At 37.1% G+C, this 24,787-nt stretch overlaps 2 protein-coding genes and 1 long non-coding RNA gene across 3 annotated transcripts; 2 read left to right on the forward strand and 1 right to left on the reverse strand.

Moving 5' to 3' along the window:
* Positions 1 to 184: 184 nt before the first annotated feature.
* Positions 185 to 1,976, forward strand: LOC103942958 (AT-hook motif nuclear-localized protein 15). Its single transcript, XM_009353156.3, has one exon. The coding sequence runs from the start codon at positions 1,008 to 1,010 to the stop codon at positions 1,941 to 1,943; it is 936 nt and encodes a 311-aa protein (XP_009351431.2). The 5' UTR covers positions 185 to 1,007; the 3' UTR covers positions 1,944 to 1,976.
* A 5,582-nt stretch (positions 1,977 to 7,558) lies between these two features.
* LOC125468906 lies at positions 7,559 to 8,839 on the forward strand. The gene is made up of 2 exons (XR_007251256.1): positions 7,559 to 8,099; positions 8,193 to 8,839. It is a non-coding gene; the product is annotated as an uncharacterized LOC125468906 (long non-coding RNA).
* Positions 8,840 to 23,503: 14,664 nt separating this feature from the next.
* LOC103943008 (LOB domain-containing protein 33-like) lies at positions 23,504 to 24,260 on the reverse strand. The gene is made up of 2 exons (XM_009353194.1): positions 23,982 to 24,260; positions 23,504 to 23,887 (listed from the first exon to the last, which is right to left on the reverse strand). Exons 1-2 carry the CDS (start codon positions 24,258 to 24,260, stop codon positions 23,504 to 23,506), a joined length of 663 nt encoding a protein of 220 aa, XP_009351469.1.
* Between the last annotated feature and the right edge of the window lie 527 nt (positions 24,261 to 24,787).

Raw genomic sequence — 24,787 nt, forward strand, 5'->3', positions numbered from 1 at the left:
TTTTCTTTTTCCCTCATAATTTTTTTGTTTTGTTTTTATTTTGTTTTTGTTTTGTTTTTGTTTTTACAAGTTTAAAGATATGTTATCGTACGCCAGGGAGCGTTGGGACCCTTAACGTACGCCCCCCCCGCAGCCCCCAAAGTGGTAAAAAGGTGCAGTCTTGCAGTAGAAATAGAGAGAGAGAACGAGAAAGAAAAGAGGAGAGATAAGACTGAAAATACAGAGGAGAAGAGGCCCCAACCACAGAAACAAAATCTTTGGGTTAGTTTGCTCGTACTGGCCAACCCAAGATTTCCCATTGATTAGACTCGAGAGAGGGCAAAGCAAACCAAGCTCCAAGGAAGAAAGAAGAAAAGCTAGAAGCTGCTCAAACTCAAAAAGCTTATCAGAGAAGAACACAAGGGATGCACTTTGTGGGTACCCAAAAATATACATATATATATTTATATTTTACTGTTGTGAGCTCAAATATGTGAATCGTTGGGTATTTTGGGTGGTGGGTTATGAAGATTGTTGAGGTTGGATTTGGTTTTTGAACAAGTAGGGTTAGGGTTGTTGGATTCTAAATGGGGTTTGTTGGATCTAATATTTCTGGGTTTTTAGCTTTTAGGGTTTTCAAGTAATAAAAAGGAGATTGGGTTTAGGTGGGTTTTGTGAAAAGGGACAAGGTTTTTGGATTCTATCTGTTGGATTTGGAGATTGTTTTTATATTGCTTATTGGAGAGAGATCTTTCAATCTGCTCCTGCAAGCAAGCAAACAAAGAAGAAGAAGAAGAGAGAGAGAGAGAGAGGTGCAATATTAAAGAGAGAAGATAAAGATTTTATCTTTACCTTCCTTAATTAGCTAGATAGGTGGTTCAACCGTGGTTGTCGTTATGCATCCAAAAACAGAAAGAGTGTAAAAGCAAGAGCTCGGATTTGGATTTGTTTCCTTTCTTGCTCGGATTTGGATTTTGTTTTCTAGGTTTTTTTTATTCTATATTTTCCCAAGATTTAATTATAAGGCCATGGCGAATCGATGGTGGGCTGGAAATGTTTCCATGGGCGGAGGAGGTCATGTGGATTCAATCTCCTCGACTCCGCCGTCTCTCCACCTCAGAAACACCGAGGAACAACTCGACGACCAAGACAACACCACCACTACTCCCACCAACAGCAGCACCAGCCCTCACAAGCAGAACAACAAGCACCACGAAGATGGTCGGGACAACAATGACCTGGAAGGCGATGATCAGGGCCCTAACACCGGTAGCGGCAGCCATGACAGCCTCGAGCCAGGAAGTAGCAACCGGAGGCCGCGTGGCCGCCCCCCTGGTTCCAAAAACAAGCCCAAACCGCCCGTTGTCATCACTAAAGAGAGCCCCAACGCTCTCCGAAGCCACGTTTTGGAAATCAGCAGCGGCAGCGACATTGTAGACAGCATTGCCACCTTTTCTCAAAGACGGCATAGAGGCGTCTCTGTCCTGAGCGGCAGCGGCATTGTCGCTAATGTAACTCTTCGGCAACCAGCAGCGCCAACTGGAGTGATTACATTGCACGGAAGGTTTGAGATTCTATCGTTGTCAGGGGCGTTCCTACCTGCCCCATCACCGCCTGGCGCGACAGGACTGACCGTGTACTTGGCGGGCGGCCAGGGGCAGGTGGTGGGAGGCACCGTGATGGGAGCATTGGTGGCTTCTGGTCCGGTGATTGTTATTGCAGCTACGTTCACAAATGCAACATATGAAAGGCTGCCACTCGAGGAAGAGCAAGGTGGAGAAGGAGGAATGCAGATACCGCAGGAACAGCAGCAATCAGGTGTGAATTCGGGATCTCGAGGTGTTGGTGAGAATGCTAGTGCAATGGCTGTTTACAATCTGCCTCCGAATTTACTTGCGAATGGCGGTCAGATCCCTCATGATGTTTTCTGGGGTCCTCCCCCTCCGAGACCTCCATCTTACTGAGACAACAAAGATTTAGAGAGAGAAAAAGAGAGATTTGGTGTGATCACTGACTTGTTTTTTGGTTTTGTGCAAAAATATGTTTTGGCAGCTCTTATAGGCGCAGCAAGCAAAGGTAGGAGATCTATTTTGTTTATATCTTTTGCTTGTTATATCTCAAGTCTGTAGTTTTGATGTTAGGTTTTATTTACTTTTTCTTTATCAGTAGCTTTGTTTCGAAACCGGTGGATCATATGAATGTATTTTGTTCGTTCGATCTTTCGTTTAATTATCTGTAGGGGGAAAGAAGAAGAAATAGTCAAGAAGATGGAGGGGTTTGGAGCTATTGAAATTTCCATTGCAAATTGTTTGTGAAAATTCTTCGTTATTGGTAAGCTTTCCAAGAGTCTTTCTATGCATTGCTTTAGTGTCTCCGGTTCACTCAATAACGTCCCATGGATTATGAATTCTTAAGCGTGTATGCACCGTTAAATTCAGTAATGTATGCCAACCGTTGATCTTCTGCATATTGTCATCGGCATCTTCCCAAAAATGTCGTTTCATGGATAATTATTGAAAGTCGAGTTTCCAGTTAAGTGCATGCTCCGACAGGAGTATCATTGAGATTTATTTGGACGGGAGATAACTTGAGAGCAGGTTGGTATCGTTGCCTTTATGCTTGCCAGGTTTTAGGGTTTAGGGCTGTATGATTTGATGGGTCGATCGACAGATTTGACAGTGTGTAGAGACTTCCTGTTTGGTCTAAGAGAACTGTTTACATAATTGATTCCTCTTTAATCCACGAGAAACATCTTGTTTATACAAGGATATGCTCATATATGAAGAATAATATAGTGCCATAGTTCTTAGTTAAGTTGTTTAGAGACTTTAGGATTATGGAGACAATAGGGAGTTCACAGATGACAGTTCCCAATCATCCAAATTGATTGCATGTCGAGTAGTATTCTAATTAAACTACGGGAGGAGGATTCGAATTTGAGTAGGGAGAACTTTAGTCAACTTGGCTACGTCAGGGTCTGTAAATTACTTACATGCCTTTTGTTTAATAGAATTTACTCAGATGATTGTATGTGCTTTCCTTTGATGTTTGCAGTATTGATCAAGTAATGTTTGAGAAACAAGAAACTTTGGATCATTGGTACAATTGGATGTGATAATTTTTTAGATGAATTTGAGATGGTGTTTGGTTTAGAATTAGATCTTTTTGTTTTTTGTCATTCTCCTTTTTTCCTGACACTTGTTTCTTTAAACAAGTGGTGAAAGAAATAATTGGTGGTGTTGGTCGCCAGACTTGACTGTTTTAGCTCATCAAGTTATTTGGAGTATATTGCCATTTGTTAGAAGAAGTGAGTTGTTAGGATTTATTTTGTTTAATTTATAATATTTATTTAGGTGACGTCAAGAAAAAAAATGGTGGGAAAATTTCACTAATGTCAATGCATGATAGTCAATTTGCATTATTTGGAAATTTGACACGGAATTTTGTTAGCTCATAGGGAAATGATGGCTATACGCCCGATGTCTTTCTACGCATTTCTGTTTAATCATGTTTTTATCAAATCAGGTGCTTAGAAGTAAAGAGAGGTGTAGGAGAAAAAGTGTTGTGAGATTATCATCTCCCAAATATGTACAATGGGGATGTTATTATAACGGTATTCTAAACTACTCATATATACATTGCTATGCGTTTTGACTTTCTTATAAAATACGATCAGTGGCATATATTCCGCTATAATTTTGGGGTACTTTCCTTTTTTGGTTCTTCACCAACTCCCCCCTCCGAAGGAGGAAAAAAATGTTGGTCCGGGTCAAGGGTGGTTAAACAAGAGTATGGTAGTCGCCAAGTTGGTAAATCAAATTGAAAATTAAGGACAGGATAAGGAGCAGTTAACATCTCCAAGAATTCAATTGACTTCTGCATGTGCACTTTCTGAAAGAAAATGCAGCGTCATGGTGTTTTTCTTCTATTTCTGGATCAGCATGAATTGACTGAACATGCAGGAAATAAATGTACACCGCAGGAACATGACCGATGACTGAGTCATGTGTTAGGACTCGAAATACATCGAAGGAAAAGGATAAACACATTCCACGTATCCCTCTTAAGAACTTTTAAAGAGGGGTGTGCAAGTCCAAAAGGGGTACGAAAGTCAGCTATGAATGTGGATGTTAGCAATCTTTGATTTGGACTAGCAATCTTTGATTTGGACTATTTTTAATAACGTTTCTCTTTTTTTTTCTTTTTTTTTACGATTTTAGTTTATGATCAGAACCGTTTATTCTTACATCTTTGTTAATGAGTAACTACAACAAATTAACCATGCTAGAAATTTTATGTTTTTTACAAACGATGTTATTAGTGAGTCAAATTGTTAGTTGTTAAGAAAGAAAGGCATAATGAGATAGAATTTGCACCAGAGCGCAAAAGTACAGTCGTTTTTTGCCACTGCAATAAAGCATCATCTACTATGTTAGAAATTGTTAAAATGTTCCGATTAACAAAGTTAACACTTTTTAGTGTTTAATTATTATTTAGTTATAATGCTGAAAAAAAAGGACGTAATGGCCTATTTATTATAAAATGCTGATAAACTCACCCCTGTCTATTCTTTTTACCCACATTTTAATAAATAAATTAATATCAATTTACCTCATGTAAAATAATATTTAAGGACTAAAGCAAAAAAAGAAAAAAAAAAATCTTTTGTCTATTCACCATTTCACTGCAACTGTCTCAATTCTTTTAAATAAACATTTTCTTCATTGTTTCCAAAAAGAAAAAAACATTTTCTACTTTTCTAGTTTAATCACATATAAGAGTTATTCACAACATTTTACTAATAAAATAATGACCTAAATCTTTGAAAAATGAAATGAGAGACCAGAAGAAGAAATTGGGTTTGGACGAGTGGAATCGGATTATTGCGAATTTGGAAATGGGAGATGAGGATGAGATTTTGGGAATTCGGTATGAGGCTTAGTCGTGGGATTTGGAAGGGGGTTGCGTTGGTGGTGGAGAGGGAAAGAAGAGTTGCAATCAGTTAGAGATATAGGAACTGACCAAAATTTGAAATATTAACTGAAATAAAAATCGGGAAGGAAGGCCTTAACGGTAGGCTTATCAGCACTCTAATATTTATTATTCTAACAAAATAATTTAGATATATATTAGAGGTTATTTTAGGAGTAATAGTGGATGGAAAAATAGCACTTAAAATTTTTAATTTTTTTGTCAAAGATGAGATTATAATGTGAGTGAGAAACTAAAATATTGAGATGGGTCTAGTTATTATATAATAATAGGGAGATGATTAATTGAATTTGAATTTAGTTACTTCTTTTTGTAGAAAATACTTTTAAAAAGTAATTTGGAAAATAGAAGATTTGGATATCATATAACACTTACAGAGATGAGAAATTAAAATGAGAAGGTTGCTAGCATTGTATGTTTTCGTTTGTGCGTTTGGGTATTGCCAATCTTTTTAGTTGAGCTTACAAGGCCTTCCATGATTTGGAAATTTTGAGGGAAAAATGTTTAGGAGACTCTCTCAAAAGTTGGATTTTCTATGGATTCTGTGTCATCTCATGTTTTTGCCACAATGTTTTATAAGATTGGCATGAAAATTGATGTTAAACAGTAAGGTGATAAAGAGTCTATAAAAAGTCTCACTTTAAAAGAGTCTCATTAGAATTTGTCATTATGAGTTTGATATTTGAAAATAGATGAAACTTGGTATACTAAGCATGAAACTTTGAGTTGAATAAAAATGCATTCATTCTTTACTGTAATGCATTGATTGTATACGAAGGAGGTGGGGCAGTGGGTTAAGCCTACTGGGTAGGAAAGTGGGTTAAGCCTCACAATATGCTAGCGATAATGTGGTTCAAAATCGTCTTTGACGAGAATCGTATCCAAGGTATCTCACTTACAAGTGAAGAGGAATACCACTAGACCGTAGTACTAAGTGGCTAATTATATAAAAAGTTAAAATCATTACTATAACAATGTTATACCATTATTACAAATCAGGTTCATACCATTATATTAACAAGAGAAATGTTAGAGAGACCATTTAAAAAGGAGGACTCTCTATGAACCCTATAACACATTATGTTTTTTCACAATCATTTATAATATTAATACATAAATTAATGTTAAATTATCATGTTATAAAGAATTTAAAAAAAAAAAAAATCACCACCAACTGTGACCAGTGAGCCTTTGAGAGTCCCACCATAACACCATTACAGTGTTACATAATTCGCGAATGAAATTCATATACACAAACCGCGAGAAAGTTGGCACAGTTCTTGCCTACCTCAAACACAAAGTGCACTTAGTCGTTGGTTGAGTATCCCAAGAAAGTGTGCGTCCCACCAGCTTCGAGAAGTTGATGCAAGTACGACTATTTTAAAAAGGGATGTTAAATTTTGAACATAAAATTTAAATTTTGACAGTTTATGTGGCATTTTGATATTTTTTAAAATCTTGTTCTCTAACTGATATGTCAAATTAAATTATTAATTTATAAAATAAATTATTAAACTAATTAAAATTTAATAAAGGATATTTACAATTTAATCTGTAATCTGTTTACCTTCCTTGATTGAAAAGAAGAAAAAAAGTAGGATAATTGGATTGTTCAACTCAACATTAATTGTAATAAATGATTAAACTAATTAAAAATTAATAAGATACGTTTAATAATTATTAAAAAAACATTTGAAACTGCTGTCAAATTTAACAGCTACCTCTTTTGATGCAATTCATGTCATCGCCACATAAGATTTGACATTTCAATTGGAGAATATTCGTGGATCTTTTTTCACTGTTATAACTGATATGCACATTTTGACATTTCCTTTAAAGATGTTGGTTGGATCCATCCAGGGGTAGGTTGGATTTAGTTCAGGCTTGACTGGAACAATAAAGTTATTATTCAGCCCAACCTTTTTCTCTCGGTCGCATTATCAAGGTAGACTTGGTCCGTATAGATTACGCCGGTCTCAATCGTACACATACAAAGTCACATCATTCAATTAGTCCTTTTGGGGAAGGATTTTCATGAAATGAGAGTTGGAAAAAAATACCGAAAATTTCAAATCATATTAAAACTGAACCGAAAAAATACAGAACAAAAAATCTCGAAAATTTTGGTATTGGAATCGAATCAATCCTGAATTGTTTGGTATGGGATTCGGTCTCACACTTTGAAATAATCCGTATTCTAGTCTCGAATCGAATTTTACTAAATATTATATATATAACATTTGCTTACACACTTTGTCTGTATGAACATATTTTTTTAGAAAATAAGGAGAGAGAGAAAGAGAGCAAGAACGTGGGGGAGTGAGAGGTTTTTTTTTTAATATTGGAGGTATTTTAACATCTCCTATAAGTGATGCTTTAATAAAAAATAATAAAATTTGGATATATGAAATTACATTATTGTCCATTATTTTTTTATGTGATAGAAATTAATTTATCTTGTTATCATCTTTTGGTTGACAAATAAAATTTTATTAATTAGGATATATATATATATATATGTTGGAATGTGCAATAGGCTATTATTATATTATTAAAATGATTTAAGTTTGTGGCGTGCTGACAAAAGTCTTATCAAACACATGGGAATGGGATGGGTCACGGGTGCTTTTGCTTTCTAAAGACAGAAGAACCCTCTCTCTCTACAATTACAACCCATAAACCACCTAACCCTTTATCTCTCTTTTATTTTCTGTCTCATCTCTCTCTACAATTACAACCCGTAAACCACCTAACCCTTTATCTCTCTTTTATTTTCTGTCTATCTCTCTCTCTCTCTCTCTCTCTCTCTTCTCTCTCTCTCTCTACAACCTAGAAACCGGCACCTTCCACTCAATCCACCACCACCTAACCCACAAACGTCCTTACTCACTCTCTCTCATCTCATTTTGCCTTTCTCATCTTCCTTCACTCAGTCTCAGACGCTCTCTTTCTTTCTCTTGGATTCGAAGCCTCAGCAGCGACCCACTGTATGATAATCTCACTCCGATGAACTCTCTCCACGCCGGCCACCACCACACCTCACGGCTTCATCCCCACCTCCGGTTCTCTCCAGTGATTCTGTGTGTGGGATTTCGAATTAAAGTTAGGGTTTCGAATTGGGGGCTCGGGTCTATCTCTTCACTTTGTCTCTTTCTCGACCATCAATCTTCACTGATTCACTGTCACTTTGTCTCCAATTTCAATTTGGATTTTTAATGCAGGTTCGGATGATTTCAATTTCAATCTAGATGATTTGGATTCTGATGCAGGTTCGGTTTCGGGAAATTCCGAAATACCGAAAATATTTCGGGAATCCCGAAATTTCGGTTCGGGATCGGTCATGAGATTTTCGTCCTGAAAATTTTCGGATCGGAATTTGATATGCCATTTTTGGTTTAGTATCCCATACCAAACCAGCATTTAGGTACCGCTATCAGGACGTTACGATGGTGTTGCACTCATTTATGTAAGTCGGAAACCATTTGGTGGCCATAAGCAGCAGTATTGGATTATCGTTAATGTAATCTTATGTTTAGCACTTAAGGCTCAATCTTATTACTCTGGACTCAAATTTCGGACCCAAGACCTCCTAACTAAGCTGGACACCGACCTAGGACCTAGCACTTGAAGACCGAACCGAGGGTATCAAAACGCAACTTCAAATGATATTGTTCAATGAAGACACCTCTTTAATCTTATGTTATGCAAAATATTAACATTGTATGGTTATTAGAATGGGAAATTTTATTTAAACCCTGCAATCTCTTTTTACCCTCAACTTAAATTATAGATGTTAATTGTTTTTTTTAATCTCATTGTATAATTACCATCAAGTATAATATGAAATTAATAATAAAACCAAAATTTATCAATAATCCCACACACTATAATTAAACTCCACCATGATTTCTTATGTTCATTTCAGCTAAAATCCTATAATTTTTATAGAGAAAAACAAGTTTTTTTCAGTCCAAGGAAAGTGCTTCTATCGACTGTGCAACATTAGCTGTTGATAAGGAGTTGCAACCAGACAAGGTGAAAGAAAAATGTTAGTTTCCAACTGCAAGCTTTCAATGCACTATAAGGCTACTGAGGTCAGATTTGTTCAAGCAAGCATCGTATAACACATAATTGAAAAGTTGGTGTTTGTGAAACTTTTCAAAGCAAAAAAAAAACAAAGAGTACTCTCTCTTTCATTCAGCATGAATAGTCCTTTGCATGTCGTTCAGTGCAAACCTTACTCCAGAGGTACCCAAGTCCATTCTGAGATGAAGCCACTTCCCCCTCCTCTCTCTCTCTCCCCCCCCCCCCCCCCCCAAAAAAAAATTGAAACACTTGAGCTTCATCATTAGTGCTTCCAACAACCATTGGTACTGTTAGACCTCTTGGCCGCCATCTCGGTCTTGCATGCCCGTTCTTCACGCCATTACACAACCCATTTCTTAAAAACTCCGTTTGTAGACTTAACATCCCTGGAGCATCAAACACTTAACAGCTTGAATTTGATGCACAACTACTGTAACTACTTGGTGTTGGTGATGAGAAAGAGAGAGACCATGTGTATGCGTCGAGGATGGCGACCATGGAAACATGAAGGAGGTTGCATTTGTAGCCATGGAAAATGCTATAAATGGGTCTAAGGATCATTTTACATTTTGAATTGGGTTTGGGAGGATAGTTTAGGTAATAACTCTGGGTTTAAAGAGATATTAATTCTTTAATAAAAATCAATATGGGTGTAGAGAGAGGTTACATGGGTTCAAATAAAATTTTCCTTATTAAAATTGTCCTATCCAATCTAGTGCTATCCCATCTCATTCAATCTCCTAATGAAAATCCAATACAATAATGAGTACTAAGGGAAACCTTGGTTTTGAGGTTGATTTACAGGCCAAATAACTCAGAAGGAATGTAAACAAAGACGCTTATTCACTTATTTACTATTCACGGGATTTAAATATAAAATATCTCACTTATAATTTACAACTGAAGAAGAATATTCCTATTGGTCGAAATAGTAGATGGGAAAATCAATGTTGTAGTTTCCACCTTTACTAATAGTTTAGCACACTCCTAGTTATTACGTGTTGGTACGATTGAGGCATTTTGTATATAAATTCGTTATTTTCTCAATGATGAATTGCAGTTTGAATAAAGGAGAATTAGAATGAATAATGCTCGTGTTCCTAGTTCCCTCATCTATGATTAACGTATCTTCACCAGACGAACATAATAATCCAAACTATTCATTCTCTTTATCATTATCTAAAGATCGTATATGAGAAAATTCCTTCAATTTGGAGATCATTTAGTCATTCATGTGCATCAAACAAATGAACAATTCATTATGAGAATGCTAGCTACCTGTTATCAAAAATGTTGATTGGTGACACAGATAGATGGCTAAATGATCTCTAAATTGAATAATTTTTTGCACATCTAATCTTTAGATGATGATAAAGAGAATGAATGATTCAAATTATAATCATAGGTGAGGGAACAAGTAAGTTATTTCGTAAGGGAACACAAGCATTATTCAATTTAAAAACCACAGATTCTTCCAAGAAGAGATCATTAACTAGTAAATGGGCAAACCCTATCCTTGCCCAGAGATAGAATAAACAACAAAAAACCTATAGTGATGTCTTCTCCTCCAAGTTTACTTTCCAAAAAAAAAAAAAAAGGAATGTGCCTTTGTTACCCAAAGAATTCTGTTTTACTTGATGAGATCGTACTAGTGGGGACTAAAAAAGGACTTATTATAAAATTAAAGCATCTTCTAACTTTTGTATTAGATGTAATTATCAACACATTTAAAAGGTGGCAAATAGTGGATTGCTTTGATGGGTAAGATTTTTCTCTTAAATTCATTGCGTTGTGTTTTGAATTTAAACTCTCTCATTCTTGCAGTTTAGATGATTTTAATGTAACTTATCATATTATTTGTATAAAAAAAAAGACTAGAGTAAATTGTAGTAATGATCCATCAACTATGCTTCAATTGAAGCAATGCTCTCTTAACTAAAAATCCATTACCATTGGTCCATCAACTCATCAAAACGTGCAACTATGGTCCTTTTTGTCAACTATGTCAAAATGAGTCATGTGTCATGCATGTGAGACTAAATCAAGGAGCAAATATGAAAAATCAAATAAGAAAATTTGTATCAATGATCTCTTAACTTTAATCCAACTGGAGAAATTGTATCTCAAATTTAGCACAATTGGAGTAATGGTCCCTCAACTTTAAGCCAATTGTAGCAATGGTCCTTCCAACATAACTCATTTTGACAAAATTCTGATGGAGTTGACGAAAATGACTATAATTACACGTTTTGCTGAGTTGATAGACCAATTGTAATGAATTTTTAGTTGAGAGACCATTGCCCCAATTTAATTAAAGTTGAAGGATTATTGATACAATTTACTAAAAAAAATATGAGATAAAAGTTGCTTCCGAAATTATCAGTAATTCCCTTGTAAAAGTACTTAGGAATTCCTTCTAATTGTTGTCTAACTTTTATGTTTATTGTCTTATCCAGACAATGACATTTTTGATAGAAATGAAAAACAAAAAACATTCAATAAAAATTTAAGGGCTTTTCACATATTCATGTGCGTTTGCGTTTTAGAGCAATTTCAGCAGTCCAAGAAAAGCAAACGCAAGGGCTATTCTCTAATGTGCCAAACCCACCAAATTTCCTACAACGGTCCAAATAATGGAGGGCGAATTGTGATATTCTGCCTTAACTTTGTCTTACCATGACAAAATGGGAGAGAAAAATTTTAGTTGTGTTTATATCTTGCAAGCTTTTTATCCATGATAAATTTCACTTGTTCTTGTCAAGATTTGTTGTTTTACATGATCTGTTGCTTCGCTCATCTCTCGAGTGTGGTTGAATGAAATTAGTTTTAGGCTTGGGGTATTTTGTCAAGGAAAGCCAAAGGAGATTATTCTGAAGTATATAATTATTGTTTGGCTTTCCTTTTTAATTCTTCTAAATTGTACCACACATGTTCTACATAGTTTTAGGGTTAAAATGCTTCTTTTGGGATCATACTGCTAGAAATATTCATTTCAAGAGCTTAACTTCTCACATTAAAGGTTTGTTCATACATGTGCATTTCATGCTAATATTTCCAATTCATTTTGTCTAATGGTTCTATCTTGTCAAAATATCTCGCTGCTTGTCAGTTTGCTGGGCACATACTTTAAGACAACCCACATGGGTCAACTGACACTTTTTTCCAAGAGTGATTTTAACCTTAGATCTTTCCTGATTGTTTATGGACTTGGCTTGCTCCCTTTATCTGAAATATCCATGCCTCTCTTTCTAAAGATCATGCTAGGGTTCATTTGGTTTTTGAGGTTTGAGATTGGAAAAGTTTTTTAGAGCCTTATTTTCATCTTCATCCCAAATCTCCTAGGAGCATTAAACATATTTTATAGGTAATGTTCTTCATCGAATATTTCTAAATCTATCGTTAAAATTGGGCTTTTTAGTTAAAATGGTCCCTAAGATTTGCATAATACATAACTTTGGTTGTTGAGATTTAAAATCAATAGAAGTGGTCCCTGAGATTGTTCACCATCCATTATTTTGGTCATTCCGTTAAAAAACTCCGTTAAGTTAAGGGTATAACACATAACTTTGGTCCCTGAGATTTGCATAACATATAATTTTGATCCCTGAGATTTGCATAACACATAACTTTGGTCTCTGAGATTGTTCACCAACCATCATTTTGGTCATTCCATTAAAAAGCTCAGGGACCACTTAATAGAATTTTTTAATGGAAGGACTAAAATAATGGATGATGGACAATCTCAGAGACAACTTCTATTGATTTTAAATCTTAGGGACCAAAGTTATGTGTTATGAAAATCTCAAGGACCATTTTGGCTAAAAAGCCTTAAAAATTGCTTGCTTAAATTCATTTTATATGCTTATTTGTTTTGGCTAGGAGTTTTACATTTTCATGAAAGAGTTATTTTCAGCTTGGGGCTGCCTCTTTATTCTTACTTGAAAACCTTAGCCACAAAATCACATTCATGCACTAAATACCCACATCATTGCATATCAGGGTAGATTGTATTTGTGATTTTGATCTTTGTTTTTAGGTCAATTTTTCAAGTCTCAAATATTCAAATTGACATCTTTTTTGGATTTGTGTCAATTTCATCTTTCAAGTGTTTGACTGGTGAAACTGAGTAGACATTCGAACTTAGATCTGCATATCATTGCCATATCATCACATGCATAGTTTGTGTGTTGGTCTTGGTGCCACAAGGTAAAGAGTTCAAGAAGAGCTGCCATCTTGTGAAGACTAGAGACAACACTATTTCGGTGCCACAAATTGAAGAGCTCAGGAGGAGCTGACACTTAGTGAAGACTGAAGGAATTCATTTCGTGTAAGGCAAGGTTGCACAAAGGTAAAGCTGCTTCGTAGATAGGGATCTAGGAATTGAGCTTGTATGATCTTTGTATAAACCTTGATTATACTAGTAGATTGGACTCAGTGGAGAGTCCCCAATTTTTTAACCCATAGTTTGTGTGTTGTTCTCCGTGCCACAAGGTGAAGAGTTCAAGAGGAGCTATCATCTTGTGGAGACTGGAGACAACACTATTTTGGTGCCACAAGGTGAAGAGCTCAAAAGGAGCTGCCATTTCGTGAAGACTGAAGAAATCCACCTCATGTAAGGCAATGTGGCACAAAGGTAAAACTGCTCCGTAGATAGGGATCTAGGAATTGAGCTTGTATGGTCTTTGTATGAACCTTGATTATACTAGTGGATAGGACTCAGTGGAGAGTCCCTAGTCTTTTAACCCAGATGTGAGTTTTTCTGGCCAAAAATTTATTGTGTTTGTTGTCTTTTAAGCTTGTCCACATATCTTATTTTCTTGCATATGTTTCATGCATCTTATGAATTCTTATTTGATAGTGTTAGACTAAGTTTACATTGCATATTATGAGCAATGAATTGAATTGTTGTTGACTAGGATAACTTGTAGTGAACTAAGTTTGATTTGTAGAATTGCGTTTGATTAACTGATGAATCTGTACTTAGTTGACTAGTGAGCTTGACTAGTCAATCCGACATACTTTAATTCATAATTGCTTTGTCATTGCTGTTTGCATAATGAACTGATTTGTAAATGTGTTCAAGCTTATAAATTATTATTGTGAAACTAATCTGGACAAACTATGATTAGTTGAATGTATTGGTTAGTTAAGTTTTGTTCTTGCAACTATACTTTATATCACTAACTAACTTGTAGCTAGTTGACTAGCTCATTTGACTAGTCTACTGTGCAAACTTAAATTTTTATTTGCTGGATATTCCACCTAGTACCTAATTTCACAAGTGTTAGGCTCCACCAAGCCCTTTTGAATGCCCGTCTTTCTTTGCCAGGCTTTGCATCTGCTAGCTTAGGGCAATGTCAGCATGGCGTTAGCAACCAAAAAGTAGGTCTCACACCTTTTCTTTAAATCAGAGCCCAATGGCTCTTTGCAAGGTTTGGCCACAACTGTTGAATTTTCAAAGGCCTAATGGTCTGGACCGTTGGGTTTTCAACAGTAAAAGAAATTGAAAATATGATCAGTATGTCACGTGGCACGACCTGGTGCGTCTAATTTTTAGATGAGTAAGGAAATCAATGGTTAGGATCAATCCAACAGTAGAAAATGGGAAAAATAGAAAAGAAAAAAAAATATTTTCACTATCAGGGAAAACGTTTCCTTGCTTGAGGCTTGGGTGCGTGTTGCTCATAACCTAATCACGAGAAATGAGGTAAGTATGCGACAAATGTGGAAGAAGATTCATGCAGAATTTTTCGAGTAAATTCAAAGCACAATATCTAACGTTGGATGCCCTAGGTTGTAGGCTATTGAGAATAATATTGTTTTAATATCGTATTTGGTTATATTAGTACGCTAGGATTTGCCTTTTATTTTTAATTAATTATGCTTGTTATAATGCTATGTTTTGTTTTGTATTTGAAATTAAATTATTGGAGTTAAACATGAAGTTTTATTTTCAAATAACAAACTAACGTAATTCATACTTAAACACACTACAAGGCATAAAAATGCAAAAAATATATATTTGTGAATAGTAATTACCCTTACTTTTGCCTAACAGGTGGAGTTGCATAAATGTAATTACTTTTCATATTGACAATTACTTATCATTGCCCTTACCCTCCTCCAACGGGTGGAATTACTATTATGAAATCACTAATTAAAGTACTTCCAGCGATGCACGCACAAATATTGCCGGACAAAAAATGATCTACCAATTGCAAAAATGGGGGGCAATTCGTGGGACTCATAGATCTCGACTGCTTACCCAATTGATGGTTGTTTGTGGTTGTGTCAATTGGCAATGCTAACGTCGTTGTGATGTTAACCATGCTTTTTTTTTTTTTTTTAATCTGGATCCTTGCCGGATTCTCTTTGTGAGGATCCCGGGAATTCGTCAATCCTGTCCGTTTATCGTACATCGTGTGATTAGAAATTATTTTAAATATTTTTATTTAAAATTAAACACAAATAGTATTTGACAAAAACTGACCACACGATGTACGATGAACATACATGATTCACGGATCCTCAGGATCCTCATCAAAATGATCCGGAGAGGATCTTATTGGCTTTTTTTTTTTTTTTTTTTTTTTTTTTTTTTGTCTAGCATTGAAGAGAAAGTGAAGCCAATAACTTTTGTTATCGTGGGGCCCGCATGGCTTTAATACAACAAAGCAGCAAAAGCTTTTCCATGTGGCTTATCCTCTGTTGTTTAATCTTCAACAGTCAGAAGGTCGAACGATTCTATAATATGCAATTTATAAAATTAAAAAAAAATTGTAAACAATTTGAAAATTTAAGAAAACATGAGAACACTATTTATAACAATACAAAAATATTATATTGTTGTAGGCCTATTGGACTGAACTATTCTAGAGAATAGAGAGAGGGAGGTCGGCAGCAATAAGAGAGAAACAGAGATTTAATTGTGAGGTGTGTGTTGTATCATCCCATTGTGCATTTATTTATAGTAGTAGGATATGTTAAATCCTTACGCTTTTAGGATTACAACTCTAATAGGATATTAACTACTAAAGGGAATATTCAAAGATATCCCTAGATACACTAGGATTTACATAGTCATATTCCTATTTTAAATATGATTGCAACACTCCTCCTTGAGTGTGTAAATACTTAAACAAAACATCGCATCAGATCTTCAGCAGATAAGGTAGAATAGTTGATGAAGTCGGCGGCACAACGGGCGAATGCGAGTCTCAAATTTAAAGAAAGTATGCATTGGTAGTAAAACTCACAAAATCTTGCTATGGTAAAACTCAAGGTAGGTGAAAACTCATAAACTAAGGAGAAAAGTGAGAAGTATGCATAATGTCTAAAACAAACGTCAAAGAGGACAAAAGTAATGAACTCAACGAAGTATGATCATCCTATGATGGGTGCCTCATCAAGACCTCGTTAGGTAGCAAAAACCTAGTCGGAAAAATGCTCCTAATCGTAGGAAAACTAGTACATTAAAATCAAGTGAGTATGCTTCTGGATATTCCCCCTGAGTTAGATATAACTTCTAAATAAGAGAACTACAAACAATTCAACTCAGATAATTTACGCATATCGATTCCTTGGACGAGCTTCTGAAAAGTAGACTTGGGCAATGACTTGGTGAAGAGATCGGCTAGGTTGTCCTGCGAATGGATTTGCTTGATTTCAGTGTTCTGATGTTGTTGCTGCTGGTGAGAATAAAAGAACTTCAGCGATATGTGCTTGATGTTGTCCTCCTTTATGTATCCCTTCTTAAACTGCTTCATACATGCTGCATTGTCTTCAAAGATCGTCGTAGAAGGTCAATGACAGAAGTAAGGCCACTAGTGTTTTGAATATGTTCCATGATTGCTCTCAACCAAAAACACTCACACGATGCTTCATGCAGGGCAATAATCTCAGCATGGTTCGAAGAAGCCGGAACTAGCGTTTTCTTGGTAGACCTTCAAGATAGAGCAGTGTCTCCAATGGTAAAGACATAACATGTTTGAGAACGTGCCCTATATGGGTCAAACAGATATCCAGCATCTGCGTAATCAGAATCAACCCGAGAACTGAGAGGGTGGCACTTCTCGAGGATTTGTGGGTGTAGAACAAGCCCAAATCCATTGTACCCTTGAGGTAGCGGAAAATGTCTTTAACACCATTCTAGTGTCTGGGTGCGGGCGCATTGTTGTATTTAGCTAAGAAATTAACAGGGAATGAGATGTCGGGTCTAGTGCATTGAGCCAAGTATAATAAAGCCCCAATTACACTTAGGTATGGAACTTTGGGCTCCAAAATCTCATCCTCATCCTCATTTGGACAGAAGGGATCTTGTTTAGCATCTAGAGTCTAAACGACCATAGGAGTACTCAAAGATTTCGCTTTATCTTCATTAAAACGTCACAACACCATTTGGGTGTAGTTCGATTGATGCATTAGGATTGCTTTCGAACAATGCTCGATCTCCAAGATGAGGCAATATTAAATTTTCTCAAGATCCATCATCTTAAATTCTGATTTCAAGTGAATGGCAATTTCCTTAGGCTCTGCAGGAATTCTGATGAGGTTCATGTTGTCGACATAAACTGTAACACTCGCAAATCCGGAATGTGACTTCTTTATGAACACGCATGGGCATAATTCGTTGTTCACATAACCCTGACTTGTTATATTCACTCAGACAGTTATACCACATCCGGCCGGATTGTTTCAATCCGTAAAGTGATTTCCTCAATCTAATAGAGAGTGTTTCGTGGTCTAGAACTATTTGAATCAATCAATGGAAGTCATTCTGGAACGTTCATGTAGATTTCTGTATCTAGATCCCCATAGAGATACGCGGTTACCACGTCCATAAGCTGCATATTCAGTTTTTTCAAAAACTACCAAACTGATTATGTAGCGGAACGTTATGACATCTATTAAGGGGAATACGTCTTCTCATAATTAATCCTAGGGCGTTGAAAAAGCCTTGCGCTACAAGGCGTGCTTTGTATCGCACTATTTCATTCTTCTCATTACACTTCCTTACGAAAACCCATTTGTAGCCCACATGCTTCACATGTGATGGAGTAGTAGCTATAAGTCCAAACACCTTACATTTCGCAAGTGAATCGAGTTCGACCTGGATTGCTTATTTCTAGTTTGACCAATTTGTTTGACGTCGACATTCATCAACGGAACTTGGTTCAATGTCATCGCTAAGCATGATGTTAGTAGCTACTGTGTATGTAAATGCATCATCGACGATCATCTCATTCTGATTCCAAACCTCATCCAATATTGCGTAGTAGGTCGTGATTCTCGGGAGGTCGGGTTATCTCATCTAAGACATCATTTTAATCTAGAATAACCTTATGCATTGGAACAGATGAGTGAGTGATGGTCTGATTCAAACTAGGGTCACTAGTTGGTGCTGATTTCCTCTTCCGAGGTTGTGAATCCTTTGAACCAAGGGGTCTGCCACACTTAAGGTTATGAGCAGATGATTGGCTAGCCACCAATGTACTAGACCACGTGGAAGTTGTGGCATTTCCACCTTCGGGGACGGTCCGACCTTCCCAGGTAGTGTTACGACTTACACATGGTACGTCTATCCTTGCAGGTACGTTTGCAGCAGGTATATGTGATATTGTCACCTTAATTAGGTCAGTAAAAACATCTGGCATACTTTGAGCAATCTGAAGATCTATAATTTGTTGCACTTTAGTTTCAGATTGGGCAGTGTGGGGATCTAGATGAGACATAGTGGGAACATACCACGACAATTCGTGGCGTTCTCCAAGAACGTTAGCATGCTTATCTCCCCCTAATGACGGGAAAACTATTTCATCAAAGTGACAATCCGCAAAATGTGTGGTAAAGAGATCTTCTGTCAAGGGCTCTAAATAACGAATAATTGATGGCAAATCATAACCGACATAGATTCTCGTTTTTCTCTGAGGACCTATTTTGGTACGTAGTTGCATTATTGACACATAGACTGCGCACCCAAAGACACGTAAATACGAGATGTCAGGCTCGTATCTAGTAACCAATTGTAACGGTGAATGAGGTTGGGTAGCTATGGGCCTTAGGCAGACCAACATAGCTGCGTACAATATTTCATAGCCCCATGCAAATATCAGCAATTTGGTTCGCATAACCAAAGTCTGAGCTATCAATTGAAGGTGCTTTATGAAAGCTTTTGCCAGGCCGCTTTGGGTGTGAACATGGTGTACATGATGTTCCGCTTCAATCCCTACTGACATGCAATAATCGTCAAAAGTCTGTGACGTAAACTCTGCAGCGTTATCCAGTCGAATCGACTTGATTGGATAATAAGGGTGGTGAACCCTTAGCTAATTAATTTGTGCTAGAAGTTTCACAAATGCAGCGTTATGTGTGGACAACAGGCAAACATGTGACCATCGTGTTGATGCATTAACAAACACCATAAAGTATATAAATGGTTTGCATGTTGGTTGGATAGGTCCAGAAATATCCCCTTGAATCCTCTGAAGAAACTTAGGATGGTTGTGAATAATCTTTGTAATTGAGAGTTGAGTATCTAACTTCCCTAAAGAACATGTTTTGAATGGCAGGAATCCAACGTAAGGAGGTAAATGATGCCCATATGATGATTTGAGGATACGATGCATCATGTCATGTTCGGGATGTCCCATACAGTCATGCCAAAATAGTAAAGTGCTCTAGAACTCAGGCACAGGGCCCGCCACATGGTGGGTTTTTATGCCTTGAATGGTTGTTATGTACAACCCACTCGGGAGACGTTCCAACTTCTCGTGAATACGCTTCTGGCCATACTCATAATAAGTGATACAAAGAAATTCAGAGCCATTGTCTTTAGTTGTTTCAACATGATATTGATCATCTCGAATATCTCTAAAACTCAGCAACGTTCTTCCCGAATGTGGAGAATAGAGGGCCTCTTTAATGGTTAAGACGGTACCATTGGACAACATGATACGAGCCTTTTTGTATCCTTCAATTAGGTTGGATGAGCCTGGGAGAGTTGTCAAATGTGCGTTCTTAGGTACAAAGTTAGTAAAATAGTGTCGCTCACGCAATATGGTGTGCGTGGTAGCACTATTAGCCAGACAACTAACTTCCCCATTAGACATACCTAGAAATAAATTGATTGAATTGCTCACATGCATAAATATAATTCCATTCATTCAATTAATCAATTCGAGAAATAATATCCATAAAACAATTATCCATAATTCAAAACAAACCAAAACCAAATAAATTATTCCAAATACTTAGAAAAATTGTCCAAAAATTAAATCATAAACCAAGAAATTATGGGCCACTCCTAATGGGTTTGGCCACTAGGGGTAAAACACCCTAAAAACATGTCTAGAAGAATAAAAACTTATTCGCCCATAAGAGTTGATTCCTCTTGAAAATCTGATATCTCCATGGATGTAGTAGCATCTTTGGGATGATCCACATGTGCAAAGTTAGACTCACGATTGGAATGATACTTGGCAATGGCCTCGAGGGTAGCTCTGCAAACATTTGAAATGATCATTTGATCCACAACGGTAGCACATGTCCATTTTAGTGGAAGCTGATTGAACGGTAACTTTTCTCATGTTCTTGAAGTTTGGGGCCTTAGGGGTAATGGGTTGGCATTTCTGGGTCAAATTTCCTCCCTTGGGTGGGCCTTGGCTCTGTTGACCTTGGGCCTGTGGTGGGGCTTGCAGCCCATTACCACGGCCACAACGATTTTTGCATCATTTGTGGCTGCTACAATTGGTTGCATGCAATTTAGGCACGGCGTTGAAGCTAGTGGGTTGAGCTTGATGATTTTTCATCAAAAGCTGGTTCTATTTTTCAACGAGAAGTAAAACAAAGATCAAATCCAAAAATTTGGTGAACTTATGTGCCCTATATTGTTGTTGTAGGACAATATTTGTGGCATCGAAGGTCGAATAGGTATTCTTCAGGAGATTTGATTCGATTAAGTCCACTTTACAAAACTTAAGCAGTGATCAGATTCTACAAACTTCAGAGTTGTATTCATTCATGAACTTAAAGTCTTGGAAGCATAGATGCTACCAGTTGTGTCTTGCTTCATGCAAGTAAATGTATTTCTAGTGATCAAAACGGTCGACCAGAACAAGCCAGAGGATGCGTGGGTTCTCCTTAGCGAGGTACTCGGTCTGCAGTGCATCATGGATGTGTCTTTAAATGAAGATCATTGCAGTAATTTTTTGAGCTTCGTCGACAAGTTTGTCGTCGGTATGTGCCTCGATGGTGGCTCTAATAGCCTTTGCAGTAAGATGAAGCTTCACATCTTATACCTATTTCAGGTAGTTTCTTCCAGATACTTCCAGAGCGGTGAAATCGAGTTTGTTCAAGTTTGACATGTCCCTTAAATTGGCGTTGGGTCAAAAAAGGTAATGCGGCCCAGCCAAAAATGGGCTAGCTGCGATGTAGGGATGGCCCTGCAGCACGACTACAGACCATAGGGCCACGGGGAAGACTACAGGCCTCGGGCCGAGGGATTTGGGTGAGCCCAGTAGCAAAAGTTGCTGGTTTGGGCCTAAAAACCATGCACGGATCAAGCCCAGCCCAAAGCTGGCTTGCGGGTTGGTGTGGGGAAGCCTAGCCGAAGGTGGGTTTCTGGTTTTTGGGTTGGGGTAAGTCAAGCCCAGCAGCATAAGGCTACTAGCAAATGGGCCAAGGCATAGGCAAAGCCCAGCAAGTGAAACAAGCTTGTTGTAGGTGGGCCAAAGACGCAGGACCAGGCCCAGCAACACATGGGTTGCTGGTGATGGGTCATGGGTGCGAGGGTAGAGCCTAGCAAACGGCTACGTGGCGTGCTAGTAGATGGGCTGGTGTTGTAGACCCAATCTGAACCAAACCCAGGCCAAGGAGGTCAGGTTGTCTTTGCTTGCGACAAGCCTAACGGGTTGCAACCATGGGTTAGACGTCAAAACGACATCATCTTGGTGGCGTGCTCCACGCGGTTGGGCTGCAGGCTAGTGCGGTGGTCGTGCCGTAGAGTTTTCCATAATTGTTTTTTTTTTTTTTTGACATAACTAGGGTTTGAAAACCCTAAATTGCTTCTAATTTATTTATATGCTTTGACTCTCAGATTCCACGTAGCAATATAATTATGTAATGCATGAAACACATATATATATATTGACAAATATATGAAACATATACGATATATATATCGGAAGGAAAATATAAACATAGAGGGGTTCATGCATCATAGGGAATGTTTTCGTGTTTCGTGTTTCAAATATCTTCCTTTATTTTAAGCGTATTTTATTGGCAGAAAGCAAATAAAAGGCTTTGAGTTTTGTAGAATAGAGCCTCCTCCTACGATCCTTCAGTTCCTTAGCTTTTGGTAAGAGCGTGCTGATAACGTGTTGTAGGCCTATTTGACTAAACTATTCTAGGGAATAGAGAGAGGGAGGCCGGCTGCAATAAGAGAGAAAGAGAGAGATTTAATTTTGAGGTGTGTGTTGTATTATCATCCCATTGTGCCTTTATTTATAGTAGTATGATAGGTTAAATCCTTACCATTTTATAATTACAACTCTAATAGGATATTAACTGCTAAAAGGAAAATTTAAATATATCCCTAAATACACTAAGATTTACACAATCACAATCTTATTTTAAATATGACAACATCATATATAATATTTTTCTTTTATAAACACCCAACCATCTTTCTCACTCCAAAACAAAAAATACTCTAACATGTTCGCTAATTATTAAATAACTTTATTGTGCACCAAGGCCATTACTTTTCGCCATGGCAATGGCAAACATATAGAGTTGCACAAAAACAATTATATATTTTTTTTAAATGAACAGTAACATCATTGAACTGCCATTACCTACCTGGACAATAGTAAAACGGATGGAAGTGCTCTTAATTTCATAAACATTAACATCTTAGTGCTTCCTCAAAGGCCTCAAAACTCCTAATTTCATAAAGCACTTAGATTTATTTTTGTCAAACACTATAAAAAGTGCTTTAATTAGTTAGTTGAAATCAACTTTCAACACTCCCGTAATCAGAGTCCTAATGATACTCACTCTCAACTGACTACAAAAGTTTGGCGCAGGTATTATAAAACATAATAAAGGTTTCATGCTGAATATGATCTTGGAAAAGGTAAAAATAGGGTAGCCACGCATAACTGATGCAATGCAAGGATGTTTTTACATATTCAAGCTAAGAAGGTTCAACGACTCAGAACCTGAATCGATTAACAAAAACCAAAGGAGAAGAAACAAACTAGTAGAACATTTGCCTTTTCCTATACGGAATTCTAGCACGAACACGAGGATTTATCCACTTGCTTTTTATCTCACACTCACGTGATTGTGAGAGATAGAGACAAAGGAATAAATCTCTAGTTGCAAATAAGTTTTTCTCCTGTCAACCTACGCTCGTATTGAACTAGCTCCTGCATTTTTCTGAGAGCTAATTAATATAAATCCCTTGTAGCAGCTCATTTGACCATGCATTGTTTCCCAACATGTCTTGCTCCATGCCTTCAAGAAATCTTTTTAAAGGATCAGGTGTAGAGTGATCACCAAATAACTTCACTTCTTCCCATTCATGTACAGGAGGCATCTCTATATCCATCTCACTATTAAACCCTTGGTTGGCAGCTGCAGTTCCTATGTGTGGAAATATTGGTAGTTCTGGTAACTGGTTCTGGATATGTTGTGTGTCAACAGCACCATTTTGTGAAAGTACTTGCAACTGATCAGTGAATGTGTTGCTGCTATTACTTGGATGGCAAGTTGCAAAATTAACCATTTGGTTCCCAAGAGTTTCGATCTCCTCTTGTAAGTATGCGACCTGCAAGGAAAGGTTGATGGATCAATGGCGCGCACAAAATTATGTATTGACAGGTGTAAGTGAGAAGTTTGGAGTAAATTAGCAGCATGGAAACCTGTTGCTGGAGTGCAAAGATTTGTGAGACACATCCATACACAGGATCGTGCATTCGAGCTAGCGCTTCGTAAGACATGGTGATGGCAGCATCACTTCGATTTTGTACCGGTAAGTGTAGTAGCATCTTGGACACATTGCTTGCACCAAACACTTTGTGCACCGCTGCAAAGTGGTCTGCAGCTTGGTCATAGCAGAAGTAAGGAGCGAACACGCATTCGCTTGTGCATTTTCGCCGTAGGAATTTGCATGCTCCACATGAAAAACCTAATCCTGTCATAGTCCTAAGCTTTTAGTACTAAACCTGTGATGACAAGGTTTTTTTTCAGGTGGTACTATAAATTGACTGGTTCTTATCCAAAGTTTAGATTGTCTTTATAGCCATCACTTGGAAGGGTCAAGTATTCCTTTTGTTTTCTAAAGAGGACATCCTCACTTTAGTGAAAGCTATTGTTCTTTTGGGTCTCCTTTATGGGGTACATCATCAATCTCAAATTGGGTAAGCATTTCCTGATTAATTAATGCCTCTAAATTAAGGGTCCTTATTCTTAAAGAATCTTCAAGAATGAGTCCAATATACTTGATGGAAGACCTAATCGTTATCATCATAAGTTGGAAAATGAGAATCATATATAGCTCTAATGAGTACATTATTCTTGAATATCTAGTAGAGACAAGTACAATAGCCATACATTTCTTTCCCGTATATGTAAAGTATATCTTGCCCAAAATAAACTTAATTAGGTCAAGTATGAGAAGGGGTAAGAAACTTTTTAAACTTAAAAGGGTTCGATCCATAGAGATAAC

The sequence above is a fragment of a genome, unplaced genomic scaffold, assembly GCF_019419815.1.
Source record: "Pyrus x bretschneideri cultivar Hongxiangsu unplaced genomic scaffold, Pyrus_bretschneideri_v1 Contig4, whole genome shotgun sequence".
NCBI lineage: Eukaryota > Viridiplantae > Streptophyta > Magnoliopsida > Rosales > Rosaceae > Pyrus > Pyrus x bretschneideri.

Bases quoted from the DNA above. Each gene is read 5' to 3' on its own strand.
- LOC103942958 (XM_009353156.3), top strand. From the start codon at position 1,008: ATGGCGAATCGATGGTGGGCTGGAAATGTTTCCATGGGCGGAGGAGGT.
- LOC103943008 (XM_009353194.1), bottom strand. From the start codon at position 24,260: ATGACAGGATTAGGTTTTTCATGTGGAGCATGCAAATTCCTACGGCGA. The intron at 23,888-23,981 runs GTTTCCATGCTG...CTTTCCTTGCAG, and splicing joins TCTTTGCACTCCAGCAACAG to GTCGCATACTTACAAGAGGA.